The following is a 23,321-nucleotide window of genomic DNA, read 5'->3' as shown; positions in this document are numbered from 1 at the left end:
TCCCTGATGTGATGTGATGTTGTCAGTTGGTGGGAAGCAAGGACACGGGAAGTAACAATGGACTACACGCGTGTGTTTCTCTGTATTGTTCTATACCTTTGGCAGCTCTGTCTTCCAACTCATGGTAAGTCCTCATTTTATATTGTTGAAAGAATAACGCAATTTCTTCTTGGTAACACCGGAGTTGGCTACTTAGTATTGTCTATGTGGCAACGTTTAGGTGTGACTGGATTCTGAAAATACATTTACAAGCTTACTGAGTCAGAAAAATATAAATACGATGACTATATATGTGTGTGTTATGATTTTATCCAATCATCCAAATATCAAATACTTTTGTGTGGCTATTCGTCTTCCAAATATATAATTAGGACAATGATAGGATCATTTCAAAGATGTTTTTATACTTTTGCCGGGTGATATTGAAGACAGTATTTCAGACATGGCTGAAATTGATAATAAATATTTTACTTATGAAGATCCGGTTAAGCTTAGTCTTCAGCTACCTATGTTTGTCGTAAGTGGCAACTAACGGGATCGGGTGGTCAGATACGCTGACTTGGTTGACATATATCACTGTAACCAATTGCTTAGATCGATGCTCATGCCGTTGATCACTGGATTGACTGATCCAGACTCGATTATCTACCGACCGCCGCCATATAGCTGAAATATTGTTGAGTGCACCGTTAAACAACAAACACAAAATACAATCCTATGTTTTGCCCTAGCCATTCACACAGAAATAAGTATGTTGTCAAGAAAAGTGAGTGAGCAGGGGTGCGCACAGACACACACACACACACACACACACACACACACACACACACACACACAAGACGTGCTTGACTAACTCTATCAAGAAAAGAGCAATGTTTCCTGGGGGTATATAATTAAAATGTGAATCTGCCTATAAATACCAAGATGTTTCCTTTGCTACTTTGTCTCGGCATTGGCATCTATGTAATGCTAATTTACAGCAAAAAGGCAATATTTAAACTTGTTCAGTCCCAGTTAAAACAAGGTTTATTTCCGTTTCGGTTATATTGTAAAATGTCGACATGAAAATAGTTCCAATTTTTCTTTTTGACTCGGAAGTTTGTGGTCTTTTTCTAAATGAGGGAATTGAAGTCATACATACTTTGAGCAAGAAAATGATCTCTCGGGGTCAGGCCTCAAAAGCCGAACATCATGGCGCGAAGCGAGTATGGTCGTTATCCATAAATACAAAAGAGTTGGCTACATGCTGTTAATATACATGGCTGTTGTAACCCAAGGAAGCGTTATAAATATAGCTGCATGCAGAACGTTTTGCTGAAGTCAGCTGGGCGTCAAAATGTAAAGCTTTCACGTTTAGTTTGTGGATGGGTTATAGTTGGAAAAACCAGTTTATTATAGTCAACATCAATTCTTTATGTCTGAACGTACGTCACGTCTTAAGTATATATACTAAGCAGCAAAAGATACGTCAGTTCGATAACTGTAAACTCATTTAATGTTTTGATTGTATATTACCTGATCAAAGACATTCCTTCCCAAACTCAGAATGGAACCCAGGAAATGGTCTAAAAACCGCACCCTGATCTCGGAGATGATACCGTGTTCTACATGTTTTTCATGCAACTCATGCTGCACGTGCTATTCACAAGGACCAGCCCTATAAAATGCACCCCCACCAACACCACAAATGATCGCCCCCGTACTGGCAAACCAAGGGTGACCACAAGACGACAAGACCACCATGTTGTTCGACAGCATGTACAGAAACCTTTCATGCAGGCATCTGAAACAGCACGCCAGACAGTGGGAACACCAATCAGTACTGACACAGTACGCCTACGTCTTAACAGCGGGAACCTCCATTGCCGTAGACCTTACCGTGGACCTATCCTTATTATGTCCATTTCTGTAATGATTTGATTACAGTGCCTATCTAATTTTGAATTCGCACTGACGTTGTTTTGTTTTTTTTTGCTGCTGAGTATATGAACACGATTGGCATGATAAACTCAAACATGGCATTGAATATCCAACATGCATAATGTTTAAGCAATCGTTTAGCTCAGAACTGTGTATTAGCTGTGTTACCATCACTAAATTTCCTGCTTATTGAAACAGGATTATACATTAATACCCCACGGAGTAGTGGACGTTGTGTCTGTAATGATGGGTATCCTGAAGCAGAATGTCACTTGTGTCAGTGCATGATTGCGAGCTGACGTTTAATGATGACCAGCAAAATGTAAGGATCACATTTCACCCAAGATTCTTAGCCCGGGCCTATTTAGGAAGCTTAACCACTGTTGCAGCTTGATGAAATCATCATCATTGTCTGTACCACCATGGTCATTGGTTTTATATTTCATTACTTAAAGGTCACATGCAACCAAATAAAAAACATAATTAAAACACAATTATCACTTATTCATGACATATAATATACATTGCTGATTATGAAAAATAAAATAAACAAAATTATAAGCGTACAATCGCAAATAAAAAGTGCAATAATTTGTACTTGGGTTTACTTCCCTTGAAACGAAGCACCCGGGATACCGAACCCACTCAGAGCGGGTTGGCGTGCACTTAAGTGTAACGAAGGCTTTCATTGGCTGGTTCATTTGCGGATACACTCAGGGCTCTTTGTGTGTGTGTATAGAGATGTTGGGTTTTGTAAATACATGCTCAGTTTTTGTGTATAACATTTTGCAATATGCAGATATCATAACATGTCATGTGTGCAAGAATCACACCTGCCTGTCTGTGTAATTACATAATGTGACAACAGAACGAGTCATAAATCAATGCATTTTGTTTATGGTGTATAGCCTGATAGGTGTTAAGTTCAAATTGCGTGTGGTCAGTGATTGAAGTTGTGTATTACTGTAGGGAAGGCTCGGACATTCCCAGTCCCAGCTGTATTCTTGCTCTTGTACTACAACCTAAGGTAAGACGAAGCTGACTTGTAGGTACTTACATGGTAGCTGCATACCCTTCAACTAACCTAGCTAAAGAGTTGCCAATATTATGGATAAGACAAACTCTATGTATGTCAACGGACAGAAAGTGAATGTTACAACTTGTGCGACGGGCTTACACCTGAGCAAATGAGACCATGGCGGCAGAGAAGACCCGAGACATACACGATCAACCAGAGCCACTACCAATAGAGAACTGATACCAACCCAAACAACACTGTGCTACATTGACAGGGCGGGGCAATGGCAGCAGACTGTGATGCACATTGTCCGAAGAAGGATAGAGAGTCAGTTGAACGTGAAGAATGCTCCACATTGCCGAATATACTGACTGCGGATCAGTAGAATGTTGCCGTTCGTATGAAGGACATAGGATTAAAGTGGATGGCATATTGTCAGCAACCGGACTTACAGGCTTCACAAACCAGAACCAAGTGAACGACATCGTTCCCCGGAGGACAGACAACCCAGCGTCAGCTACCCTTGCCTAACACTACCAGACTTACCGATGCACACACAACATTACAGACAAGACAACAGAACCGTAACAGCAGTGAACAATGGCAGAAGGCATACCTCAAAATAATCTGTATGGTCAGCGGGCGTCCAATGCTGAAATGCAACCTGGCCACACTAGGGTCAAACATTTGCACAATCCAACGTTTGACCTATGCTAATATAACACAATCATATTTCATGAATAGCATAAACATGATGATAAAAAAGACAGTAAATAAACACTAACAAGTTGCACAAGCTACCACACTTACCAAATGAATATAAATAATAAACAACTAATATACACACCAGGCCTAGGTGACAGTTAACCACTGTCAGTCAGTCTTGCCAAGAGTGACTGAGTGCAGAAGTGTCAACCTAAAGCCTTGTATAAACAATCAGGCGCAGTGAATACATACCTGCCAGCCCATTTATAAATGAAAAGACCTGCAGAATACATACCCACTTTTTAATGTGCATTAATGTAATAATACATAATATGTGTTATAATAATAGAAATGGATATATACTGGTAACACAAAACATATAAATATGCTGACAGAAATTTGATTAAATACAAAACACACAAAGCCATGTGAACGTTGCTACATCGTTGCCATGCATCAAGCGACAGTGATTGACAGCTAGGTACATCGCAACACTGCAATCAACACCATGAAATTTACACGTCATACGCCGGGTGCGAGGCATGCAGCTTTCACCGGGTGACATGGATAGTGGATACATCAACACCCTTTCATATTACTATGTTTTTTTACATTGCGATGATTTGTTTACGGCCGAAAAGTGTAAATAGAAAACTAAAGAGCATTGGGCTTTCACTCTATTTGCCAATGAAAAAGCTTAAAACACTCCATACAGCGAGTTTTGCTCTAAGGACATCACGAGGCCCATTTATCAGTCCTTTCCTATTGTCGTGTGACATATTTATCTTGTCACAAATTTCACAAATAGGCTTAATCCTGCTCATGTGAACAGCGCCATTGTTGTGAAAGCCTAGTGAAAGGAAAAGGCGCCTCGTAAGCGTCGATGAGTGGGGAGATCAAACTTTAGGGGTCAGCTAAGTACGTCTGTTCTCGTCCGTGTCCATTGTCGATCTGTCATCTGTCACCTGTCAGATTTGGCGGGTAAGTTGATAACGTGCCACGTTCACACCCGGAAACATACGAGCAGCATCGGATGGCCAGGCCAATGTTACCCGACATACGAATGAGGAAGCACCGATCACTACATTAGTAATCTGGTTGGGTCTATACACCTATAGATATGTCTTTCTAACGCTATTTCTAAGCGAGACACGCCCCTATGGTTGTTTCAGGGCACTAACCATGGAACAAGGACTGGCCATCTCAGAGTCAGCACCTTGTCTGAGTCTAATATTTCTATTAAACGGTGGCATGGTATTAGAGTAGGGTCGTAATATGGAACCGGTAATAGTCATAACTAGTACAAGCGCTCATGCACATGATTTTTGCTGTGCTGAGCTGGAGTTTTATCACTGCATTTTGTAATTACAAAAAAACTGGTGCTTTTTGGTAGTTTTGGATTTCTTAATAAAATATGTTTTGCGTTTCCATGGCAAAACGTTTGACTTCGACTGAAATTGGTAGTAGTGCTAGTTTCCAGAGGAGAGCTTTAAAAACGTTCACTATTTCTTCACCAAACATGGCACATAGATAGGTCTGGTGGTTTCTGGTGCCTTTTGGTAGTTTTGGAATTCTGAATAAGATATCTTTTGCGTTTCCATGGCAACAACTTTGATTTCGACTGAATTTGGTGGGAGTGCTCTTTTCCGGAGCAAAACTTTAAACTGTACAATGTTTCTTCACCAAATATGACACATGGATAGGTCTAGTGGTGAACTGGTGCCTTTTGGTAGTTTTGGATTTCTGAAACGCACTAGTAAGCTGGCGATACAAAGATGGCTACACATAAAACATTGCTCAGACAAAAAATACAACATGGAATCACGGCTATGCACTTCCTGAAGTGTGGTATGGTGGAGCCTGTAAAAGCAACCTTAAACTGTTAGATTCAATCCAATACCAAGGTCTAAGACTTTGTCTTGGATCTTTTAAAACTTCCCCTGTTGACAGTCTTTACGTCGTGGCAGATGAGCCATCTCTTAAACAACGCCGTATAAAATTATCTTTACAATACACTACAAAACTATACTCTAACGCATCTAAACCTGCATATAACTGTGTCTTCAATCCCATCTATGAGGATTTATACAACAAGAAATCCTCTCTTGTTCCGCCTCTTGGGTTCAGAATTAAACCATTCCTTTCTACTGCCGGAATTGTACTAGAACATATATCTCCTTCCTGTCTTCTTTCTTCTCCTCCTTGGCAATTGGTTAGGCCACAAGTTGACCTAACATTAACCACTTTTAAAAAATCAGAAACTAATGAATTACAGTATAGACAAGAATATAATCAAATAAAAAGTAAATATAGTACATATAAATCCTTATTTACAATGGGTCCAAGGATGGTGGCGCGGTGGCTTCTTGTGCCACTGTCATTGGATCCAGAACAAAATCTTCTCGTTTCCCGGATAACAGCTCTATTTGTACAGCAGAAGCAAACGCCATATTAACAGCCTTAAGATATATTAAAAAAAACACCCTTAATACGAACAATATTTAATATTTTCAGACTCTTTCTTGTCTTCAGGGTATAAAAAATGTTTCGTGTAGACATCCACTTTTAATCGAAATTATTGAATTATATAATGATCTTGCTACAGGCCAGTGCGACATTGTCTTTTGTTGGTTACCCAGCCATGTTGGAATCCCTGGTAACATGATGGCCGATGCACTCAACAAATCATTGACACCACTTCTCATTCCATACTCCGATTACAAAGCTGCCATTAGATCTTATATCCGTGATGCAACAGAAGTGGGACGCCCAGGTAGGTATCAATAAATTACATGCAATAAAACCCTATATCGGTTACACTTACTTGGGTTTTCAGTCCCGATTTGAGAGGGTCATTATGCAACGATGTCGCATTGGCCATACTTGATATACTCACGAAAATTTATTGAAAGGCGAAGATCCTCCGTTTGGTATCCCTTGTGATGAGAGAATCACGGTCAAGCATGTCCTGCTTGACTGTATTGATTTTGCCATCACAAGGGATAAATATTTCGATGTAAAAACAGTGAAGGATCTTATTTACAATCAGAGTTAATTATCATTTAATACTTGGATTTTTACAGGAAATAGAATTATTAGATAAACTTTGAATATGTTTTGTAAATAAATAATTGGTATTTTTAACATGATAGTGTGAATTAGCAACTGCGATTGTTAGTGACTGAACCCTCAAAGGGGGCTGAAGTAGCGTAAAATTATTGTCCTCCTGAGAGTGTACGTAAGTCCCAAAACCTCAAGGTCATTTAAGCTCTACCAAACTTTTAATTGTAGAATATTTGTTGTTTTTAATGATGGCTGAAACTCAGCACAGTCGCCAGCGGCTGAAGGGATGGTGTAAATCCAGCTAGGGTCCATGCAGATAGCAAAAGTACTGTAAGTCCCCATGGACCCTGGTGTGGTGATCTACCTTCAGTTGTTGGTGATCTATAGCCCGTTTTTATATTGTATCGTCTATAGTGATTGAATTTTACGATAGCGTACTAGTTTTAAATTTATATCTGTGATGCTCTAGCTTTTTTACTGTCCTTCGGTGACAGGTTTTTACGTTCTACATTTATTGATTTTAATATTGATGTAAATTAAATTATTCTCGTCAGGACATGGCTGAAATATTGCCGATGTGACGCTAAATATTAACTCACTCAGAAAAACTATATTATATAGGTATCACATAAGTCAAGGATTTTTAATATACTACATCTTGATCGGCATTCAAAGGGTTTAGAATATATATTCAATAAAGGTTACAGGTGAACTATAATAAGCTTTACATTTATGCTGTAGTGTAAATCACCTTTCTGGCTATCAAGGCGTTTGGTGAGGTAATCTACTCCCTTGTGCACCATATTTCTTGTAACACGGTTTTCAAATTTCAAGCATGGTAAAAAGTCACATGGCACCATATTTCTTGTAACACGGTTTTCAAATTTCAAGCATGGGAAAAAGCCACATGGCAAGTGTTCATCACGAGTTTGACAGCATAGTGCCTTCGACTCTGTTTCATGACCAGAAGAGCAGCACTCCTCGATTTGAGGTTGCATCTTCTGTTTGGTTTCTGTTAACTTCATGAAAGGCAGGTTACTATGTGGATGTTGAAACGTGTACACAGGGTGGTGATGATTGTGTCCGTGCAAACTGTAAAACCGAATTTTGCTGCAGATGTAAAGCTGTCTGGACAGGAAATCGCTGAAATACAGGAAGTATGTATGATCTGTTGAAGGAACAATGCTCACAGCGTCATGAAAACTGGAATTGACAATATTTTACAAATGGGTCCACCCGTATTTGGCATTAAGTTATCAATAGTAAATATATAACTGAATTCCATCATGATCAAACAATAGTGAAATACCTAGACTGTATATATGTACAGTGCACAAATATCAGCAATATTTACACCCATGTGTTCCTCATTTATCAACTCCTGTAACAAGAACGATGCTCTTGTTTCAATAATAGTCAAAATGTGGATCACCAAACGATCGCCCGGGAAGACTACACATAATCAACATCGTTCTTATAACTAAAACATTTGCGTTCATGTGCATGATCTTTTAAAAACATTCAAAACAGAATGTTAGACTGCACTTTATCTCACGATAAATGTGCGACACAACTGTCAAAACTCTTTCCACTAGAATGTGTGACTTATACGTTTCAATTGTCAAGTCGTGCAATATCGCCTTTACTTACTTGTACATTTGTTCCCATAATTGTTTCAACAGGCAAATAAATGCTTATAGGTGGTTGGAATGCTATAGTCGACTCTGCTTTAGGTGGGCGTCCTATGACAATGAAAAGGGGTTTTGTTCAATTTCCTGGACTAGTTCACATAGTTCACGTCGGTGACATGCTAATACCTCTGTGCGTACTTAACGTGCTATCGACTCCGTTTTCTAGTTGGTTGCTGGCGATTAATTGCCTGTCTGTTCATTGCACGGTCTTCTAATGGTCATACTATTTGTAAGACTACCTTTTAAACAGTCTGTAATAATCTACTTTTTCTTCTGTCCATTGTCGACATGTTTTCATGTTTAATATCAATGCATAACATGTTCTAGTCACGATGAGGTTGAAATATATATGAATTTTAAGCCACTATGGAATATTCCTGTTAAACTGTGGCGTGGTCATAGAGTGGGGTCGTAATATGGAACCGGTGTTAGTCATGTCTCACGCCATGATTTTGGCTGTGCTGAGCTGGGTTTAATCATCACTTGTTTTACTTACTTTCTTTTTTAAACACTCAGGATTCAGATTCTTTTTTTTTATGAAACAAGATCCAGATTCGAATTCCAAGTCTACATGTTAGGGGTTTATTACAATAATAATCCGATTTCATATAATGTGCTGTAACATATTAACATAGTTCCTTAAGGATATTTACTCTTACATTAATTACAGGGGAACTAGTATAAGCTTTATGTCTATTTATGCTATAGTGTTATGTCATCCTTCTGGATCAAATTGTGTGTGTGTTTTGTATGTATGTGTGTGTGTGTGTGTGTGTGGTCTTTTATTCTGTTGTATTTTGTGGTTTTTTTGTGTTTTGTTTTGTTTTGTTTTGTTTTTGTTTTTGTTTTCTTGTTGTTTTTTGTTTGTTTGTTTTATTTTGAGGTTTTTTTCTTGGGGGGTGTATCCTTGTACCTTGCGCACTTATTTGTTTATGCGGAACTCTTTTCCCTAGAATTATAAAGTTTTCACATTGCAATATATTCAAATATTGGAATACACATGAGGGAATATGTTACGTTGAAATGTGATCAAAAGTTACAAACGTTGGGTCACTGAATGGGATTGACAGCATAGTGACTTCGGGGTGCGGCGGCGTCATTGATTTGCAGGGGTGTCACTCATTTTCTTCTTTTTTTTGGGGGGGGGGGGGATATTGAATCAGTTGCTTCACTGCATGTTCCAACATGTCGTTTAAAGTGCCTATTAAGCACACAAAAAGTTGCATTTACCTTAGAGTATAAATGACCTCATCACGTATCAGTTTATATATGACTATCACATTTCAGGGTGTTCCCAAAATTTTTGTTTGTAGTATATAATAGCCTTCCATTGCAACCAGATTTTCTACACAGAGCCTCTGAGCCAGCCGAAGGGTGTCTACGTGTCTACGCCCAGCACACCACTTTGACCCTGACTTCATCTAGACGGGTGGTAGAATGGGCCCGGTTCTATCGACCGGCTGGTCATGCCAAGCCATGTCCATGAATTATATGCATATGAAATATCTGAATATTAAATATGTTTCATTGGTCTTGGCGATATGGATATTCTTGCCGAAGGATTGTTCGTGACAGAGCCCGTTGCCTGTCCGACATAGCTTAGGAAGATAATTCAAACGAACTAAAAAAGGGAGTGACAGTCAAGCGTTTTACAATGAAGACACGACACGTTGATGTCATCACGTCAAATACCGATCTGATTACCTTTTTACTGTCAGCCTTACCTAAATGAATATAAGCTGGTATGTCTACATCGGAGTGGAGATGTATGTCCCCAATCCACTCCAATGTTTCAAGGGTAAAAAATTTGGACATGGATCCAAGTCTTGCAATCGATCTGCTGTTTGTCACCGTTGTGGAGAGGGACATGGGGACGCAGATTGCTCAGCAGAAATCAAATGTGCAAATTGCAAAAGTCAGCATGTAGCTTCATCAAGGTTATGTCCTGTGGCAATAATACTAAAGTTAAATACTAAAGTTATTACATGAAAAAAAACTCGTTTCATGAGGCAAAGGAACTCAAATTTTTAAATTCAATCTCAAAACTCAATAAAACCATTTCTGCATTTGTTGCTCATTCTGCACATCATTTTCTGTTCATGCTAATTTGACATGGATCAAATCAAACCAGCCCACTAACATCATTTCAGCCATATACGAATACAGATCTATCCAATTGCCGTCCAATATCTCTCACTAGCTAGGTCTGTAAAACTATGGAGCGTATGACGAATAATCGAATAGTCTGGTACCATTGATCACCTTGTGCGTCTAGAATCGTTAAAATAACCCATCGTAAGTAAACAGCATGCTGCATATATTTTTTACGATTTAGAAAAAGCTTATGATACAACGTGGAAGCAGGACATTTTAAAAGATCTTTATGATTTTGGATTGAGAGGTCTTGTGCCTCAATGCGTGTTGGATCAAGCCTGTCTGACCATTATAATCAGTATCAGGGTGTTCCACAAGGCAGCATCCAGTCTGTCACATTATGCAGCATTAAAATTACCAGTCTCTCTACAGTAGTGAACGACTCAGTTGATGGTTCACTGTTTGAAGATGACTATGCACACAATAGCAAAACAACTGCTAAACAACTTGAAAGTTCTTAATCCCCTAAAAGTTGTAACTAATTCTAAATGGGGAGAGGATCAGACAACCCTTGTAAATTTATACAGATCCCTAATTCGATCGAAACCCAATTACGGCTCAATTGTATACGACAGCGATTCCAAAAGTAATTTTTAATAAATAGTATACACCACCACGGACTGAGGCCCTGTCTTGGAGCGTGTAGAATGTATTCAGTAGACTGTTTGTAAGAGGGGCGGTTGGGTAGCCTAGTGGTTACAGCGTTCGCTCGTTACGACGATAACCCGGGTTCGATTCCTGTCATTGGATCTAAAATCATATCTTCCAGGATTCCTGATAACAGTTCTATTTTCACTGCTGGAGCCAAGTCAAATAGCCCTGGAATACGTTCAGCACGAAACTAGATATAACAATTTATCATCTTCTCTGACCCTCTTTCCTGCCTTCAAGTACTTAAGTTTTTAACTCCACAACACCCCTTCATACTTGCTATTTTAGAAGTATATAATAAGCTCTCTACTGTCCGGTTTGACATCGTCTTCTCTTGGCATTGCAGGTAACACACGAGAAGATGTCTCACAATTACGGATACCTCATTCCGATCTAAAATTTAACATACATCAAAGAATACATCAGACAGTTAATGCAACCAAAGTGGAAAGCCCAAATAGGCATAAACAAGCTTCATAAAATGAAACAAACTTTAGGTTATACCTACTTGGGATGTTATTCAAGACATGACGAAGTAGTAATGCGACGATGTTGAATTGCCCATACGCGTTTTACACATGAATATTTATTAAAAGGTGAAGATCCATGTTGTGTCCCTTGTGATGACAGAAACTGTATTGATTTCTCTCTCACAAGTGATACTTATTATTAACCATCTTCTTTAAAGGATCTTTTATGAATATCAATCCACTTTTAATTCCTGTATTTTGAGAGAAATAAAATTATTTGATATTTTTTGAATATTTGAACTGTTTTAAAGTTAGTGTGTTGTTATCCCCAACTGAGATTATTGATGTCAGTGCCACTCAGGGGGTTAAAGTAGTGTAAAAGTATTGTTCCCCTGACAGTGGCACGAGAGTCCACATTATTGGAAGTATATAACATCGACTAGCGTTTCAATAACTCCATTATAGTTATATTTTTAATATTGATTAGCCTCGCATACAACCATTAGTGGTCAAAGTGATCCGTAAATCGTAAATCCTCCGGGAAAACATGTAGGATGCAAAAGCACTCTTAATCTCCAGGAACATGGTCTTTGGTCACTAGTGGTCTATAGCCCGATTTAATTCATGCTAGTTAATATGCTGACAAAGGTGTTTTTTTATAATATTGAAAAACTCACTCACTCAAGTGTGTGTCGTTACTACGCCACGCTACACCTGTGAGGATAAAATGTAAATTTTGTCCAGAAACTGTTTCAAAGAATAGTATATCATGTGAAATTTTCCTTTCGGGTATGACCTTATGCCTTCTAACATTTCTCTTGCCCTCGCGTACACAATCCCAAACGAAATCCCAAAGTAGCGGATTAAGATACTCTTATCAATATTTCCTCATTTACAATTGCACCCGTTTGATATGGAAAGACGAAGCCCAAGAGGTGATATATTTTGGGGCATTGGTCAGGGATATCAAAAACAAAACCTCATCTGTGATATATGTTGAAGTTAATTCAAAATTAGATATGGGGTTATATGCAGTTTAATAACGAGGTACAGCAATAGATTTACACCTACATGTATTCTGATGGCACCATTCATGCTTAGAAATGCCAATCTGCCCCCTAACATGTCTTGACTGTTTGTTGGTTTACATGTCACAACATGGCAGGAGCACTGCTGTGTAGGGACAGGCAACGAACACATACTCGTTAATGCAAATCCTGAATACCCACGGTAGGGCAGAACATTTTGGCTAACACCTGTTCAAATTCTCAGTGATGCACCCACCACATTGAGTCGGCTTCAGCGTAGGCTGCATGTATTTACAAAATCCGGGAATGGAATGTATTCCGTTAGTTATTCAAAGACATTTTGCCATAAGCATTCTGGTTATTTGAACTTATTTCTGGTATTCTATGGTTTGGTTGTGTCCCTTCTTTCTGCTGTGCAGCAGTTTGGAGTTGAGTATAGTACTCGTTGGACAGTATAATTACTACAATGAAAATATCATAGATTTGTTGCGTTCGGGGTAGAAATGATGCTGAGAATCATTAGCAGGGAGAAGGTTTCCGGCACATTTCTCTCCCAGTTTACCACATTCATTTCCTCCTTTCGAGGAAACGCGTGTGCCTATTACGACCATAGATATACGTGTTTAGCGTCACCTTTAGATAAAAGCGGTGTAAGTTGATTACAATTACCGGAAATAATTATTTCATTAATAAGAAACATCTCAGATGTTTATTGTTTTAATGGGGAGTGGGGTACCTTTGTAGTTAGAACTTTTGTCGTCACACGGAAGAGTCAGGTTCGATATTCCCCCGATGTGTAAAGCCCATTTTTTTTAATCCCCGGCCGTAATATTGCTTGAATAGTGCTAAAAGTGGCATAAAACCATGATCACAATCTCAGTATTGTTGCAAACAATGCTTGTACCTTTCGTGATATTATGAAAGAAGTACACTGTTCCTTAGTTTCACCATTGAGTAAATAATTCTCCGCTCCGGGAGGATTCGAATCGTCGTTTTTATGATTCTCAATTAGTCCATACAAAACAATGGTCCAGTCCAACATGACCTATGTAAGGACCAATCGCGTTATCAGCAACATAATGTCCCAGTCAGATGTTTCGACTGAGTAGTATTAATCATATTCTTGCACTATTGTCATGCTGCCCTCTCCCACCTATATCGATCATTGGTCCGCTCGAAACTTGATTATGGCTCCATCGTCTATGGTGGAGCCTGCAAAAGCAACCTAAGATTGCTTGATTCTGTCCACCACCAAGGCCTAAGACTTTCTCTTGGGTCCTTTAGAACCTCTCCTATTGATAGTCTCTATGTTGAGGCTGATGGGCCATCCCTTAACCAACGTCGTATTAAATTATAATTACAGTATATAACAAAACTCTATTCTAACGAGTCTAATCCTGTATTTAATTGTGTTTTCAATCCTCTTTATGAGGATTTATACAACTAAAAGTCTTCTCTTGTTTCGCCTCTTTGGCTAAGAATTAAACCATTTATTTTTTGCTGCCAGCATTGAGCTGGAAAATATATCTCCTTCCTGTCTTCTTTCTTCTCCTTGGCAATTGGTGAGGCCCGAAGTTGCCCTAACTCTGACAAAGTTTAAGAAATCTGAAACTAATGAATTACAATATAAACAAGAATATAATCAATTAAAAAATAAATATAATACATACAAATCCTTATTTACAGATTGGTCCAATGATGGTTGCGCGGTGGCATGTGCCACTGTCATTGGATCCAGAACAATATCTTCTCGACTACCATATAAAAACTCTATTGTCACAGCAGAAGCTAACGCCATATTAACAGCTCTTAAATATATTAATAAACGCCGTAAATATAAACAATACATAATCTTTTCCGATTCTCTTTCGTGTCTTCAGGCTGTTAAAAATCTTTCTTATAAACATCCACTTTTATTAGAAATTATTGAATTATATAATGAGCTTGATTACAAAGCTAGCATTAGAACTTACATCCGTGATCTGATGCAAAAGAAGTGTGACACACAGGTAGGTATCAATAAATTACATGCAATAAAACCCTATATCGGTTACACCTACTTGGGTTGTCAGTCCAGATTTGACGATGTCGCATTGGCCATACTAGATATACTCACGAATATTTATTGAAAGGCGAAGATACCCCGTTTTGTATCCCTTGTGATGAAAGAATCACGGTCAAGCATGTCCTGCTTGACTGTGTTGAATATTCCATCACAAGGGATAACTATTTCAAATTACGAACCATGAAGGATCATTTAATTATTGCATTTTTAAAGAAAGTAGACTTGCTAAATGATTTGTAAATAGATAAATATTTTATAATTGGAAGTTTAAATTAGTAACTCAGATTGTTAGTGGCTGTTGTGGCATATTGTGTATTTCAAATACAGTCAAATCCCGATGAGTCGAATGTCGGTGTCTCGAATATTATGCATAACTAGAAGTACCTGTCGGTCCCGACCATTCCCTGTTATAGTTGTCATCATTTGAATACCGGTTACACGAATTCGTCTCATAAATACACACGATGACTCGAGAAGGAAATTTGGTCCCATGAGATTCAAACAACAGCAATCTTGTATACATAAGCCGAAGTCAGTCGATGAGAAGTTGATTGCAAACTGATCCAAGTAACAAACCGGCGCGGCTCACACCTTTCCGCCATTGACGGGTGAGTTCAAAAGGCAGATTAGTGATTTTACGGAAATCACTGTCTGTGCTAATCAGACTGGAACTGATAAGGTGCCCCTATTAGTGATATGGAAATCATTAGATAAACAAATGCTTAGGCGGCGGAATTAGGACTGGATCATCTTTTTTTCTGCCCTCTCGAATACATTGATAAGTCGAATTTATTACTTGGTCCCCAGCGATTCGACTCATCGGGATTTGACTGTAGTTGTTATGATGTCAGCGAACATCCTATTTACTAAAAACAAAATCTTCCATCTGTGTCCTGGAGTATATCCATCCTGTTGTTGACACAGAGTGTTCCGACGGCTACTATGGTGACAATTGTGCTTCGACATGTGTGTTTTATGTTCGTGTGATCGGGAAAGAGTGTACGAAGTGGGCATACATATTGTAAACATGGCCGGACGCACTCGTTTTCTTACAGGTGTGACAGTAACTAATCACAGTTAAAACTGAGTCGCCATTTTAGGCTAATCCCATTAATCCAAACTCACAGAAAATACTTTCATCATTCGATCCTCACTCATCATTTATGGAGTGTATCTGAATATGCAGTTGGATGCGTGATGTTCACCATGCCAGCATTCATCGGACGATAATGTTGTCGTGTACAGGAAAGCTGAATTCAGGAGGACAAAAGACAGAGACTTTAAACATAAGATTTGGAAGCAATCAACAATGAACGTTTCTTCTGACTCGTACCTTAGCGAGAACTTACGACGCTTGTTTTGACCCATCGTGTCTCCAAGGATCAGCCGGACCAAATACAAGCTGTGCAGACGAGAGTGGTCGTTGTTAGACGATCTCGTTGTTGCTATGCATTTTCGGCCATTCATTCCTCCTCCTTTGTCCGTCCACAGTACTTTCAGCCTCCGAAGGTCAAGGGAAGAGTTCCTCCGCAACGCATGCTTGTTGTAAGAGGTAACTAACGGGATCTGTAGTGTAGGCTTGACACATGTCATCATATCGCTGGAATATTTCTGAGTGTGGCGTTAGACAACATACAATAAAAAACTCCAGTGTTCTAAGATCATCGTATACAAGACACTCAATTATCATCCGCTAGTTGCATTTCCAGATGTTTCAAGCCACGTTCATCGCTCTGAAGAATGTTCAACGACCCAATCTTTCTACTATACGTCAACGTTCAACATCGCCTTCGTTCAGTTTTATGCCATCTCCTTCTCCTCGATTTCACTTGGAGTCGCTTAAACCTCCCTCAGAAGATGTGTCGAGCCCGGGTAGTCTGGAGGGTAACCTTGAGAGTACTGACACATTGAACATGCTGCCATGGATGATTGTTAGAAATGGATTCTTCCTTCTTTATCAAGAATCGGGATCTACTGTCACACTACTGCCCCTTCCGGTCATCGGGCAACTTCCAGATGCAGGGTTTAAGGAACTTTGAGAGTTCCAGATGGCATATTTTCTCTAAAGTTCTCCCACGTTTATTGGTTTGCTTCCACTGTCACATCAACTCCTATCGATGGGGACATCTACAACCTGCGTCCTGTGTGCTACAATTCTTCGCCACTTCTCATTGAGGACCGGAAATTGCTACATCTGCATACGACTTTCAGAATGGGTTTCCTGTTATTCATTTAATCCTTTCTGCTACTGAGTCTGTTTCGATTGCAGTAGCGCATGCATTTGCGGGATCCAAAGATGCATAGTTATCTTGAATTAACATGATTTTATTCTTACATTGGGTGGGTCATTTTCCTCTTGCAGTAGTTTACTAAGGTGTTTGAGTACAGTGGTCTTTGGTGACTACATCGTAGACTTTAGAGGTCATCCGTGTACAACGACGCCGAGATGATCCACACTCTCTGTCCTCTCTATCAATATTTACAGATTTACAATTGCAACTTTTTCATATCGAAAGACGAGACACGAGCTAACATGGCATTGCTACAAAAAAACCTGATGACACTGTGGTTTTCCAGACACTATTATATATATTGAACTCCTTGTTAGGGAGGTATTATATGCAGTTTAATAACTAGGTACAACAATCGGTATTGTCCCAAATTTTCCACTTAAATGTATGCTAATGGCACTATCCATGATATGGAATGTCCCTCACCACCTACCGTGTCTTGACTGTTTTTTGGTTGTTTACATGCCACCGTTTCATGACAGGAGTACGTTTGGTCGACATTCATAATGTCACCAGTACTCCCTAACTGCTGTTTAATTGCTCATCTTGAATATCAAGCTTGGAAATTCACTGACAAACGTATTTCGTCTCCTCATACGACCAGATGGATTGTACTTTTCATAGAGATAGACATCAAACTAACTGTACCAATGTACCATATGTGTGTAGATGATGTGTTGGTCTTATTTAAGGATTTGAACTGCATGGTGTGCTATTATTCTCAAAAGTATGTTACGTCTGGAACTCTTCCCGTTGATGTGAAATATTCGATCCACTTTGAATAATACTTACATACTGCTACAGCAGTAATGGCCCCTGCCCTCAGTTTAGTAAAGGGATTCTATTGTGTCAACGTTTGTTCTGGTGGCTCAACCACAGATATGGGGTATTCGGAAACTGATATCGTATTTGATACATGTGTAATAGGCTTCTCTGCCCAGTGACAGTTGAAGTTGGTTATTGTAGGGTTTAGGACCTTGCGTTGTGTACTGTTTTTAATGTGGTGATGGTAAAGTAGCCAACTTCAGGTAGGCTCTATGTGTCAGGCCTCATTGCTGGTAAAAACATAACGAATAGAAAAGAGGAACTCAATATATTTATTTACAAAAACTTAATACAGTGAAATTCTCACCCCCTGAACCTAACCTAAACTTACAACCTAACCTAGATTAACAACCTAACCTAATCTATACGTAACAACCTAACCTAACAACTTAACCTAACCCCAAACCCTAACGTCACATGGCTCTGATTTCCCAAAAAGATAAATTTATTAATTTCCTATGTAAAAGTCAATGAATGTAAAAATAATAACCCCCAAAAGCCTATCTACTTGGTCTGGATTACCAGCACTCAAGCCCCCGAAGTAAATGTCCTCACCTCTGGTGAAACAGTGTGCTAAAGACAAAGAGTACTGTGAAGCTACTCACTTTATAGGGCTAGAGGCAGGCAGTGCATGTGCTGCACATGCCAGGCAGACCACACCTACCTGCCGGGTGTGTTGTGGCTATGCATACCAGCATAGCCGAGAACACACTAATAACCCATGTTAGGTAAACCCAACCCCAAATACAACTAAAACCTTACCCAAAATATCCTAAACTACCACACATGTTTGAGAATGTCGTACATTAATATTTTATAATAATGTTTTATCAGTGACAACTCTTTTCTCAATAATTGTTATATAAAAATGTCAAAACCCTTTGAGAGAACCCAAACAATAATGTCTGTTTTGTAGTGTTATTAATTCGAAGTGCCTACAAAGAGCAACAAGTTCGCCGTTCATTTTTTCAACAGTGTACCAATCACACGTAACCACCCCCATCCCCACCCCCAAACAACAAAAAACAAAACAAAAAACAACAACACAACAACAACTAACAATCAAACAAACAAACATTCAACGAAATTGACAGTGATCGATACGTTGTAAAATTACCTACTCTCCGAGCCTAAGCGCCCGCGTCACAATATCACTTCTTACCATATCATGGCTATGACATTTTCTCTTTGTAAATAGAGATGTAATGAATACATATGTTTTGAAAAAAAAACATTTGGACTTTGCACTTGGGATGTTTATGAATGTAGACTTGATCTCGTCACTATATGGCTGGAATAATGTGACGTAAAGCCCAACTCAACTCAACAACTCCTACCATATCAGCCGTACAACAACCCGTAGAAAAATAGGTCTGTGCCAATAGATCTATGCGTGTCAAAAGCATGTGTATTTTGGATGCACCAACACTTCGTGGTCATCACCCACCGTGGTCGTATTGATGACTCAGCAACATGCAATTTATGGATATATGTATTCATGTGACATTTGGGATTCATGACAGTTTCAGGTATATTTGATCTTTAAAACCAGCCTGTTCGTGTTTGTGTCCAGCAACATTATGTTAAGTCAAGCCACATGTGAATGCTGTATTCTCCGCCCGTTCCAGAATGCATGACCGGCTATTACACGGACAGAGGAAACTGTGTACAGTGTGGAACAGGTTGTAAGCCGGGAACTTGTGAACGTGACACCGGGAACTGTACGTGTAAAGCTGGGTGGACAGGACCCAGATGTGCCACACGTGCGTTTTAGCCATTATACATCACTGTTGTCTTATATTCTATCATCTTGTGTGAGGTCTGATTTTAACAGCCAATGCACAGGGGTTCTGTGTGTGTCTGTGTGCGTACGCGCATGCATGTGTTTTTTATGGGCGTCTGTGCGTGTATTAATATATGTACCATCAGTATATACAATCAGTTGTATGTTGTTTATCACTGGCCTGTCTTGTGCAGACTCGATTATTTACATACCGCCGGCATATAGCTGGACTATTGCTGGGTGCAGCGTTAAACAACCAACCAACCACAGAGAGTTTACCATAAACATGTTGTGTTCGTGTATTTTATGCTAAATGCTTGTCCTGCCTTTCTTGTGCCGTTGGACATGTAGCCAGACGGTTGTGTTCAGAGTTTGAATTATGCTATAAATCATAAACAGTGCGATGTTTTCAGTATATCTGTCTCCCTGTTTACCACAGACATTTCATCATTTCTCGAATGTGTGTTTGCCTAATAGGATCAATTTCTATAAGGGTTTTCGTGCCACCTTCAGGTAAAACCTGTGTATGTTGATTACTATTATCGGAAAAGATTATTTTTATTAAAACTTTACCTTAAATGTATCTTCCTTTACGCATATTAGGGTCCCCTTGTAGTTTAACTCTGATCGTCACGGGGGAGACCCGGATGCAGCTCCATCGTTCTACAATTGAGTAATTGATTCTAATGCACTGAATTGGAGTTGTCGGGAATAAAATTTGGCTTTCTGACTCATGATTTGCCGATATAAAACAAGGGTCCAGACCCAGATGACCCATATGGGCGCCAATCGTGTTGCCAGAAAAATAAGATCCCTGTCAGATGTTTTGACTGAGTAGTATTAATCATATTCTTGCACTATTGGTGACATAATGTATTTCAAATAGGCACAGAGTGTCCTATCGGCTACTATGGTGCCAATTGTTCTTCGACATGTGTGTTTTATGTTCGTGTGATCCGAAAAGTGTGTACGAAGTGGACAGGCATACTGTAAACATGGTCGGACGCACTCGTTTTCCTACAGGTGTGACAGTAACTAATCACAGTTACAACTGAGACGAGACTTTAGGCCAATTCGATAAAATAAGAAGTTGGGTTGTTTTATGTTCAGACTATTGTTTTAGATCAGTCGGTAGACAACCTATGTACCAAAATCAATATCTTTAGTCTGTGTCCTAAAGAGTATCTTCTGTTTGTTAACACAGAGTGTCTTGGCGGCTACTATGGTGCCAACTGTGCTTCGACATGTTCCCCTGGATGTGTTTCATCTCCGTGTGATCAGGAAACCGGAAGGTGCTCGCAAAGTAGACAAGGTTACTGTAAACCTGGCTGGGCGCTCGGGTCTTATTACAGGTGTGAAAGTAAGTAATCACAGTTACAACTGATACAGTATTTCTGATAAGATAACCATTGCATGTAGACATTTGTGTAACCAACCCTTTTGTGGAGACCGTTTTCGTATTTTCAGACGGCTGTATCAGTTGAGTATAGTGTATGATTATCCAAATGACAATGTTTCTATTGGCGTTATTTATGTTTGTCATGATTATGTTAAATGGGAAGATTTGTCCACTAGAATGTTACGTCAAGTGGTAGCCATTATAAAGACAGTACACCAAACAGATCTTTCTTGTCGGACCAGGAAGATCACCTCCTGGGATAATTAATGTTCAAAGCATGGACACGTACGACGCATTGCCCAAGAAGTGGAAAGTTCTCTCAAACTGCAAGTAAACTGTTTCATCATTCGATCCTCACTCATCATCTATGGACAGTATCGGTATATGCAGTTGGAATGCGCGATGTTCATCATGCCAGCATTTAGTGGACGATACTGTTGCCGTGATTAGGAAAGTTGCATCCAGGAGGACAAAGGACAGCGACTCTAAACATAAATCCGAAGAGTTCAGGGCGATCTGCAATGAAGGCTCGACGATTTACTTAACGCTCCTTCCGACTCGTACCTTAGCGACAACTTACGACGCTTGTTTTGACGCCTCGTGTCTCCAAAGATCAGCCGAACTAAATACTCGTTGTTGCTACGTATTCTCGGCCATTCATTCCTCCTCCTTTTGTCCGTCTACAGTCCTTCCAGCCTCCCAAGGCCCAGGGAAGATCCGAGTTCTTCAGTAACGGAAGAGTTGACTAAGGTTTAGGCTTGAAACTTTGTCATCATATCCCAATTGCCACCATACAGCTGGAATATTTATACGTGCGGCGCTAAACAACATACGAACAAAAACTCCAGTCTTCTAAGACACTCAATCGTCCTTCCCTTGTTGGATTTCGCTCTGGAGAATGTTCAACAGCCCACTACTCGTTAACATTCAAGCTCTCTTTCTGTGAGTTGCCATCTCCTTCTCCTCGTTAGGAGTCGCTTAACCACCCTCAGATGATGTGTCGACGCTGGGTAGAGTTCAGGGTAATCTTGAGAGAACTGGCACGTTGAACATGCTGCCATGGATAGCCAACAAGCTGCAACTATCTATGGTCAGATCTGGATTCTTCCTTCTTCATCAAGGATCGGGATCTCCTGTCACACTACCGCCCCGTCCGGTCATCGGTCAACTGACTGCCTTCTCAGATACAGGATTTAAGGGATTTTGGGAGTTCGATATAGCATATTTTCTTTGAAGTTCTCTATAAATGTATCCAGACAGAATGGCATTCGGCACATTTGTCTCCTGTTTTACCACAGGCAATTCATTATTTTGAGGAGATATGTGTGGCTATAAAGACTAATTTATATACGGGGTTTTGTGTCACCTTTAGGTAAACCGGTGAAAGTTCATTATGATTAACGGAAATGTTTAATTTCATTAATGAGAACTATATTTCATATGTTAATTGGGTATTAGGGTACCCTTCTAGTTAGAACCTTGGTAAGAACAGCCTTTGAACTATCATTTGTTTGTTGTTCGCGTGTTTTCCAGCTCACACAATCTGTGCTCAACTGTTGTCGCTTCACGTCATGTTACCGAATAATAAGAGCCACGTCATACCAGGAGTGTTGTTATTTATTAGCCGACAGTAGCTTTATTATAGCATTCATTATTGTAATTTCTTCTTTCATCGACTACCGATACACTTATGGAGAAAAGTTCTAATTTTTTCATATTTTGTGTAATTTTACCATTAGTCATGGTGTCTGTTTTGAAGTTTCATTATTTCATCGTGTCTACAAAGAGCAAGAAGCAGTTAGAAGCGCCATTACAAGTCGACGTTCATTTTTCTAACAGTGTCCCAATCACACATAATCACATTGAAGAAAAACATTCAACGAAATTGATAGTGATCGATTCATTCTAAAATTACCTATTCTACGAGCCTAGGCGACCACGTCACAATACCACTTCATACCATATCACAGACTCATTATTTACAGACCGCCGCCATATAGCTGGAATATTGCTGAGTACGGCGTAAAACTAACTTCACTCACTCCCTCATGCCATATCATGATGCGATAAATCTGAAAAATCTATTTTTGCCACGTGAGCGGGCATTTCATTGTTAACTTCCTGAGGAAAGTTGATCTGTATCATAAATTGTAACTATGTAATGTGAATGACGAATTGTTAGCTTTTGAGTTTGGTGCTATGACATTTTCTCTTTGCAAATAGTGATGTAATGAATATATGTTTTGAACAAAACTCAT

At 39.4% G+C, this 23,321-nt stretch overlaps 1 protein-coding gene across 1 annotated transcript in view; it reads left to right on the top strand.

Moving 5' to 3' along the window:
- The window catches only part of LOC124255110 (multiple epidermal growth factor-like domains protein 11), a 28,035-nt gene extending 5,800 nt beyond the window's left edge, over nt 1-22,235 (top strand). The window contains exons 3-6 of the mRNA XM_046688955.1: nt 27-124; nt 19,510-19,644; nt 20,869-21,024; nt 22,159-22,235. Coding sequence (XP_046544911.1) covers nt 27-124; nt 19,510-19,644; nt 20,869-21,024; nt 22,159-22,235 — 466 coding nt within the window. The remainder of the gene's footprint in view (nt 1-26; nt 125-19,509; nt 19,645-20,868; nt 21,025-22,158) is intronic.
- Nucleotides 22,236-23,321: the final 1,086 nt, after the last annotated feature.

Source organism: Haliotis rubra, unplaced genomic scaffold, assembly GCF_003918875.1.
Source record: "Haliotis rubra isolate DU_JTF1 unplaced genomic scaffold, ASM391887v1 Scf592, whole genome shotgun sequence".
NCBI classification, from domain to species: Eukaryota; Metazoa; Mollusca; class Gastropoda; order Lepetellida; family Haliotidae; genus Haliotis; species Haliotis rubra.
The sequence above is the reverse complement of the archived record's forward strand: the minus strand, read 5'-3'. Positions and strand labels throughout refer to the sequence as shown.